This window comes from Enhydra lutris, unplaced genomic scaffold, assembly GCF_002288905.1.
Source record: "Enhydra lutris kenyoni isolate GAN:26980312 unplaced genomic scaffold, ASM228890v2 scaffoldscaffold19, whole genome shotgun sequence".
NCBI lineage: Eukaryota > Metazoa > Chordata > Mammalia > Carnivora > Mustelidae > Enhydra > Enhydra lutris.
The window spans coordinates 6,131,555-6,140,651 of NW_019154103.1; the positions used below are offsets into that span (position 1 = coordinate 6,131,555).

Below are 9,097 nucleotides of genomic sequence, written 5' to 3' on the forward strand. Positions count from 1 at the left end.
CAGTTCCCCTGAAATTAATCCAAGAAAGAGAGAATTTGAGTTAAAAATGTACTACAAATACATAGGTCCAAAGCTGCCATTGGTCCAATAAACTAAAAGAATCCTTGCTAACCTTAACTGAACACATCAGCAAATACCAATGTTCTATTGAAGTGCATACAGTCAGATGAATATTATATGTAACCACCTGTGATACATATATATTTCTCAGACATATGTGTGTGTGTGTGTGTGTGTGTGTGTGTGTGTGTGTGTGTGTGTAGTACTGATCGCCCAGAAGATTATACTTCTGAGAACATAATTAAAAAGCACATTCCTCGTTGCTTTTTAAATACAGGCTTTTCTACTGAAGTAAATAGAATATGAGAGTATTACATTTTTCCCTAACGTCTAAAATTGGCATCAAAATTTCTAAACAGAAGAAAAAAAAGCCTCAAAAAGCCACATATTAGATATTCAAACTGTTCTAAGAAAACTAAATTAATAAATTAACTTGAATAAATAAGAGCACACATTCAGAACAGAATTGTATGTTTTGGTCAGCAACATGTGAACTAAAGGCAAAAATCTGCCAAGATTAAGGCAGGTTGTTGTTGTTTAAATATACAGTACAGTGTGTTTTCTTTTTTCCCCAAGTTCATTTAGCATTCATTCTGATGTTATCTAAAGTGCACTGCGAAGCTAAAATACAAGCTTCCTAATTAAGAAAAACTAGATGTCAGAGAAAGTTTCTTTTTAGAGCCTTCCTTATACCTACTAATGGCATTTTCTGTTTGCCTTCACATAAGTAGTGTAAGAGATGACTGCAACAATCACATGACTTTGGACACAAAGCATGAGGACTGTCAGGGCGATAGCCGTTGTAAGGAATTACTTTCTTCTTCTGCTGGAGTCAGTTTAAGTGTTGGCAGTTTCCGAGGAGGAAGCTGAGGGCTTTGGCGAAGATTGTCATCCATCTGTGGAACATACAAAAGATACATCTGACTAATGGCGGTGGCACCACTTCTGTGGACTATGGTCTCCCAATCCAAACCATAGACTAGAAGAGTACAGAACCATATGGTTCCAGAACTGCCTCAGAAACCTTTTCCTTACAAATACTCAAGAATTTGAAATGTTGTACCCCAAATACCAGCTAACTCAGTATATGTATAAAAGCTATGTTGTTCGTCTTTGATGCCTTCACAAATTATAGTAATTTCATAAAATGAACTCAACCAGATCACAACTTGATTTAAGAAATCTTACGATAGTAAATGTAAAAGCAATACTTCTCACACATGGAGCTCCCCAGTTTACAAATCATGTTCACGTACAATGCCTCTTTTGATCTTGCCAACACAGCTGGGAAGGCAAAATGGAAGATGATCATTCCCTATTCTGCACATTAGCAAAACAGAGCTCAGAAAGGTTAAGAGATTTGCATTAGGCTGCAAAGCTAGCATCACGAGCTGAAACTAGAGCCCAGGTCTTCTTACTCCAATACTACTGTTCTTTCAACTAGACCTCAGTGCCTCAGTGAAAATGACCTGTGCTCCCCTCAGGAGGATTTTAGCATCCCTGGAACACTGAGTCAGACCTCAGAAAGCTAGCTTTAAGCAGGAGCCCTAGGAATAGAGTGCTAGGTTCAGAACCTGCTGTTGAGCTCTCTGTCAGCTCAACTTCAGGAGACTTGAAAGCTGTTGCTCCCACGGATCCCAAACCGGCAGCATAGAGCATCTGATTACCCACTTGCTAAGTAGGCTTTTCTAGAGTTTTGAGCATGTGCAGAGCAAAACTCTCTCTTCTCTCCTCCAGATGCTCTTACAAAGCACAGAAGAAATGTCTCAATAGAGGTACATGCAACTTACAGGAAAGCAAAGAGAATGAAAGATTAACTTTCAATTTTCCAACAGAAAAAAGTATCCCTGGTGAACGCCTTGAATCAATTGTGTTGTCAGGCTTTTTTCTTACAAGAATTAAGTCCCTCAAATATTACTCTTTCTTTTTTTAAGCTCTAGATTTTCTGTCCAAATGGTGAACAATAGTAGCCAATAGGTTTGTCGTTCTAACACCGGTAGTCAACAGTGAACCACACCTAGAGCAGATGTGAAATGGGTGGACAGCAGAGTGCCTGACTTAGAGTTAGGAAGCTTTCATATATTCATGATGACCCAAGATAGAAGTGTACCAAGTGATACAACTGGGTGCCTCCTGGGTGCCCTTTCCGCACAGGTAGATATCTCGTGGTTCCCTCTACATGGCTGTCATGAATTTGCCACACAGAGAAAATGAAAACTCTACTGGATGGCCCCTATCTAGCAGTTAAGTGTCTAAAACAATCTGCATAATCTTTCTATGACCCACACTTAAACACTCAGCATATTTCCTCTCACGGGATTGACTGAGTTGGGCTAAGAAGATAAACTTGGCGTGCAGTCAGCCCACCTAAACTTTAGTACTGGTCTTTTACAATTTTTCTGCTCAGTTCTACTCACTACTCATGTTCTAACAACACATGAAATACTGTAAGAAGAAACAGAATGGTCATGCCAGAGAGAGGCAGAGGTTTCTGGCTACTAGTACTACTAGTACTGGATTCAGAGTTCCATGTATCTCCTTCATTTGCAGCTGACTAACTACAGAGCCCATGCTGGAATCCAGTCTCCAGAGTTCAAATTCCCTCTCTGCTTCTAGCCAGCTGAATGACCTTAGGTAGGTGACATATACTACTCTCGAAGCGTCACTGTCCTCATCTGTAAAACAGGGCTGATGGAGTAGCTGCACACACAGAGCTGCTGTGAGGACTAGGGAGACAACTCAAAAGCTCACACAACACGGTGCCGTTACTGAGACCTCAGGAACTGAGGGCCAGTGCTATCAGGCCACAGTGCCTCACTGGTTAGTGAAAAAAGGAAGTATCATTCACTGGTATAAGAAAAAAAGCAAGTTCATCAGACATTTGGGGGGAAAATGCGTAAGTCTCTTGTATTTTTTCAACTAGAATCACCTTTGAAATTTCCATTACTGGCTATCTCTCCTATATACTTCCTCAATATCTCTCTTATCAAATGAGCAAACCCGAAGTGGCAAAATATGCCCACTGATTAAAAAAAACAACACCACCAAAAACCATAAGCGACATTAAGAACAGAGAAGGAAAGGAAGGTGAAAAAAATAAAACAGTTTAAGTAGAAGAAAGAAAAAGACATCATAGTGCTATTCAGAAAGGACAAGCACAGGTGCTTATGATCTCAAGAAGTATTATCCTTCAGAGACAGAAACAGACAAGCAAAGAAGTGTTTTAGTTTTGTCTTTTTTTTTTTTTTTTAAAGACCAGGCTTTTGGGTCTCCTAATTTGAAAAATCACTAATTATGTGGTAAAAGTAAACCCAATACCACTATCAAAGTAATCAGGCCACTACTGGCTTCAAAACATTGTACTATGTACAACTTTAATAAATGTATATTTGAGCAGCTCTATGAAAAAAATAAACTCTTATACAATATTAATTTCAGGAAGGAAAATACTAAACTACTATAAAATAATGGTTGAAATAAACTTGACCTTTTCAATCAAGTTGGATTCCTTATTTACAAGTTGTGTGAGTTTCTGCAGATTTGCATCTACCGTTTCTTGTCCAGCAGGAGAGATGCCTAAGAAGCCAGGACAGAAATCAGAAAGACAGAAAATTTTGAAAGTCTTTAAAGCTGTTTGGACTGAAAGAATTTTGAGTCTCTCCACCCTCCCAAGTATGCCACCCTCCAAAAAAAAAAAAAACCCAGGCAAAATGAAAAACGATTATGGGTTTAAAGGCAAAGTTAAAAGAGATAGTAATGCTCCCAAACCAAACCCTAAACAAAAAGACTACATTAGTCTATTAAGTAGACAGCCAAGTGTTATGCAGTTAGCAAGTGTAGTTAGTCAAAGAGCACAGCAGTCCTCATATCCTTCTTAAATTTGAGTTGTACCTTTTCCCCACTCATACCAAATAAGCCTTTAGTCACAATGACTGGGACAGCATTCTAAGGCAGCGACTCTGAAACGGCCCCCAACCAGGCAGTCACAGTATTTGGAGGGACTTAAAAAAATACAGATTCCTGGGCTCCATGCCTGTGAGATGCTAATTCAGTAAATCTGACAAAGGAGCCAAAATTCTGTATTTGTCCTCTAGCCAGGTTTGCTAATCACTGTTCCAGAGTAACAAGGCTGAACGGTACTTAGTTTCATGACTCTCAAACTGCTAACCCCTCGCTCTCTACCAAACAAACAACCCACCCTGAAAAACAAACTGTCCCTAAGCCAGTTACCCTTGCAACTTCTGTTTCTTTAAAAGGACAGTCTCTGCCAACTCTCCCAATACAAATTTCGTATCCCGATCACTTAAGCACAAGGTCCCACACTCCCAAGGAACCATATCCTAAGTGACGGGTACCCTCTATTTACAATACCTCCAGTCTGATGCAATCAGTTTTCAAGTAGTGGAATCATGGGAGTGTACCTCCCCCAAATCAATCTGCTGCTGATTTCTGTTCACGCAGGAAAATGCTAGAAGCAACATTTAAAATAATTGCCCATTTGTGTTAGGATAAATGCTATCTTTCAGCAGGGACTCAATAAATACCTGTGGTTAACTTTTAGAAGAAAATGATCCACTTCAAAGGGGCAATTTTTAAAGAAGAACAAGAGGCAAGATATGTATAAAATCTAGAAGAACAGACAAAAGGCAAACATCTATTTCTCTATTTAAAGTAGAACTAACACATGGGAATAAATTCGGAAAAATGCAACTGTTTTAAGTGCTACAATTCAACATTTAAAGACAATACACAAATTTCTTCAATAAGTCATGAATTTTGCTTATACGTCCATTGGAAAATATGCAGATATTCTACGCAAACACAGATTAGCTGAAGAAGGTCCAGCTTACCTCCAAGACTAAGCCTAAAATAACTGTTTAGGATGTCATCACAAAAGCGGCACAGGTTGGAGAGCTGTTTCAGATGTTCTTGTAATTGAACTTTAGGAAAGTGTACTTTATAAAGTGGCGCGAGGAAACCAAACACATAGGCATCCAAGGTAGATGGCCTAAAAATAAATTAAGGATTTTTTAAAAAACACATAGGAAAATACTAACTTGGGATTATGTTAAAAATATTTTTTCTCAAATCCATCTGCCAATTCTGGAGTATATAATATAGCCTTTTAAAAGGTTTACTACATATTTTTGCTTATGAAAGTGATGCAATGAATGAGGGTTATATTCAGTAGTTTTTTTAATACTGTAACCATTTATTTTTTTTAGAAGAAAAGTTATAAATTAAAGATGCATGTTTACTCACAAGTGTTACGTACAGCTAGGAGACAGGGTGGGAATAGCCTTAGATATTTTAAATTCACACAGATAGCAAGCATATGGAGTCAATGTTTGATTACCATGGACAGAAAAAGTTCACTAGAGTAATCCATTAAATCTTTTTCTTAAAGTAAAAAACTCATAAAGGGGGGCAAGAGGACTTGCTTTAGGTAACTGTTTATTGACTACATGCATACAAAACATCAGAATGACTTTGAAGGGAATGCACTCACGTATCTCCAAAGAAAAACTGAGATGTTCCCAATCTGTTTGACAGAAGATTTAGGCACTCCTTGGCATCTCTGTATATCTAATAAGGATAAAATAACAGCTCAAAAGTAGAAAGGACGCTCTAGAACTCCTTTTAGGCAAGCATTTAGGTAGTTTCATCTCTGCTGCTTCTCAGGTTCCTCCTCTGGAGGTCCCTTGCTTTGAAAGTAATGCCAACCATACCTGAGCTTCCACTTCTCGGAGGTGGTAGAGAGGAGGCTCTCCTCTGGTCAGAAGAATTCTATTTAGTGCTCCCTTAGACATCCTTCCAGGCAGAATCAAACTCAAGGGAAAAGGAATTTGTGAAGCAAACCATGGCTTTGTCACAGTAAAGTAATTGTCACTCTCAACCCAGAATGTGTGAAGCTGCAAAACAAACAAAAACAACTAAAAACCAAAACCAAACAAAACAAAAACAAAAAACAACCCCCCTCCAATCAAAAAACCAAAACAAAACCAAAAACAAACCCACTACAAGCATGTTCTTTTATTAAAAGAAAGGTCATCCGATCAAATGAAAGTTTTTGATAAACATCTTTGTCTAAAGTAGCTTCATCCAACTTTCCCAATTTGAATGACTCAAGTATAAAACAAGATTTTAAACACATACATCTGTTGATTGCTGTATCCCACGCACCCAGAACAAGGCCTGGCATATATCCGCTCAATAAATATTTGTTGAATGAATGAGTTATACTTAGCTGAATTCTATACATGGGAGCAACAAACTCCATCTTCCATAAATTATTTCCAAAATGACATTATCTTTCACTTCATTGTTTCATGTCCTAGTTGAATGTCTAACAATCCAGTTGCACAGTAACATAGAATCAAGATGAATACATACATGAAACTTCCTCTCTTAAGCCTTTTTCACTATGCTCCTTCTAAATAGACTGAAGTGTATTTTTAGTAGGTCACTACAATACCAATGCTCACCACTGCAGGAAGAAGCTTCTCTTCGATGAGAGCAATGTAAGCCAGGGTATCTGCCCCCTGTTTTGCTGAGAGTTCATAATCAGCATTATACTTCTATTAGAAAACATACAACCAAAAAAACTTGAGAAGTCAAGGGCATCTGAAAACAGGGAAGCTAAATAACATTCTTCCTCAAAAATGGCAAATATGATATTAAAAGGCAGAACGATAAATACAAAATCAGTGACAAATGCAGCTTGATGCAAATAAAGTTCTTAGCACAACATCACACACACGGTAAGGTCAATAAATATTGTTCTTTTTTTTTTTTTTTGTTAACTGCTATTATTTAATGATTGTTTATGACCTAAGTTTTGTTAGTGCTTGCCATGTAGTGCAAACTTAATAAATAGAAGCTATTATTTTTAACAATAAGGAAGAAGTTCTAATTGGATGCATTTTTCCCCATGAGAAAAGAAAGAAAACCCCCCAATTTAAAACAGTTCTAAATTTTGTTGACATAGGACTGACTTTTTTAAGAAAAGTATTGTCAAAACCAATTATAACTTTGGTATTTATAGAAGTCTTTACATGTTTAAATATTCTGGATACATTATACAAATCTTTACATGCTTGCCCGTTTTAGATACATTACTTCATGAAACATTTCATTGCAACTCTCCAGTTAAGTGTTCTTTAAAAATAAAATAGTTGCTAGCTGATGGGAACTCAGATGTCATATGTAGCAGAAAGTGTGTAGCAGCTTGTGGCTAAATTGACAATCGTATCAGTCAGTGTAATCGTGAAGATGGCTTCATTGAATCTGCTTATGTCTAAACTTAAATCCAGAACAGTATATGAAAATATAAATTGAGTGTACTTCACTATATGACTTTCGTATCACAATACAACTCATGATTCAGAGCAGTAATTCTCAAGTCCACTTTTATACCAAACCTGAGGTATCTCCAATTATCTACTGATTTGATTTTTAAAAATTTTAAAAAAACTTTACAATGTTTTTATTTTTGTTGTTTTTAAGTAACATGCAGGGAACGTGTTAAAAATGAACCACCCACCTGTTTTCTTAAAAAGTTTAGTATTTTTGCAGGCTGAGAAACAATGTTGTCTTCAGTTGTCAAAATTGGTACATCTCCTATAACCAAAAACAGTTCACATACAAGGAAATGTTTCTACTTCCTCTGAAGGGATTCTGATCCCCTAAAAACTACAACTGCATTTGGAGGGGGAAAATGAGTAAGCTCATCTTAGTTTTTTGCAATTTCACAATGCAGTTTTGGAGAACACTGTCATTTCTCGTAATTTCCATTGATCTGGCTTATATTTTAAAGCATTACTCAGAATGATCAAACCATAAGCAACATACAGCCAAGGTCATAGTAAGAAGAAACTAAACCCCAAGGTATTCCATGGCTGCATGCCTCACAGGTTTAAATTCGGCGAGGAAGGGGGAGTAATTTCAAAAACAGCAGGAAAGTGTATTAAAATATTTACACTGTACCTCTTGAACCTCTCCAGGTGTTATCTATGACATTGACTTTCAAGGGTGCACCAGAAAATTTGGCATAAGCCTGAAACAAAGTTTGCAATAAAACATTAGGCTTGAGTACGTAGCGCAAATCTACAGAGCAACTTTACAGCCTGGTCCCCCTGAGGCAGAAACGCCTGACACGCGGGCTGTGTCCCTCTCCGGCTGTCTAGCAGAGGACCCGCGCGTCAGCTGCCCATCTTTCGGGGACTCTGTCCCCCCAAAGGTCGGGGGGTGCAGAGCTGGGCACGCGTGCACCCAGCTTTGGCTTTTCATTCCACCGCCCAGAAAGCTCTGCAAGGCTGAGAAGACTCGGAGCCAAGTGGGAAAGCCATGACTCTTCCGCCAGGCCTTGGCGGGGTCACAGGCCAGGCTGTGACTCCAGGGTAAGGAACCCAGTGCAGTGCAAAGAGAAGCTCCCCGGCCACTCTCGGCCCTGCAGCGCCGCAGAGAACCGCAGCGAGCCACGGAGACCAGACCCAGCTAGCCTCGCGCCTCTGGCCCCGCCCATCTTTCCTGCGCCCTGGCCCGCGAGGCGGCCTCACCATCACCACCAGGGACTCGCTGTGCACCGATGGGAGCCCCCAGCCACCTCCCCAGCAACTGAGCTCCAAGGGGGCCGCCATCTTGCCGGGGCCGGCCTTTGCTACACCGGAAGTACTTAGCGGCCCAATTTCCGGCACGTTGAAACACGGGGCGGGGCGGAGGGAGGGAAAAGTACCTTTGGACTGTGAAGAGGTGTGGCAAGGAGAGGTGGGGGGGTTAAAAGTGCACTCACCTTAGCTAATTGAATTTAAATTTAAAAAATAATAATAAATAAAAAATAAAAACCTACTTAGAATCAGCCTGGCTTAATGGTTAAGAATCCTGGCCCTTAAGATACGTCTGCCAGACAGTCCTCAAATATTTACTGGAAGCCAAGTGTGCTCCAGACTGTTTGAACATTACTACCTTGGGCCTAAACTAGCCCATTTGTAAAATAGGCAGGATTGTTGTGTTTTTAAAAATTATGACACAGGGAGAA

At 39.2% G+C, this 9,097-nt stretch overlaps 1 protein-coding gene across 1 annotated transcript; it reads right to left on the minus strand.

Annotated features, from left to right (window-relative positions):
• Positions 1 to 230: 230 nt before the first annotated feature.
• LOC111148278 (metaxin 3) lies at positions 231 to 8,699 on the minus strand. The gene is made up of 9 exons (XM_022504753.1): positions 8,619 to 8,699; positions 8,047 to 8,116; positions 7,604 to 7,680; positions 6,546 to 6,638; positions 5,790 to 5,972; positions 5,570 to 5,646; positions 4,911 to 5,068; positions 3,548 to 3,636; positions 231 to 956 (listed from the first exon to the last, which is right to left on the minus strand). The coding sequence occupies exons 1-9, from the start codon at positions 8,697 to 8,699 to the stop codon at positions 846 to 848; spliced, it is 939 nt and encodes a 312-aa protein (XP_022360461.1). The 3' UTR covers positions 231 to 845.
• Between the last annotated feature and the right edge of the window lie 398 nt (positions 8,700 to 9,097).

Coding starts and splice junctions, on each gene's coding strand:
- LOC111148278 (XM_022504753.1), bottom strand. CDS start 8,699: ATGGCGGCCCCCTTGGAGCTCAGTTGCTGGGGAGGTGGCTGGGGGCTC. Junction 7,681..8,046: donor CACCTGGAGAGGTTCAAGAG/GTACAGTGTAAA, acceptor TTTTGGTTATAG/GAGATGTACCAATTTTGACA. Junction 3,637..4,910: donor TTTTAGGCTTAGTCTTGGAG/GTAAGCTGGACC, acceptor CTGGCTTCTTAG/GCATCTCTCCTGCTGGACAA.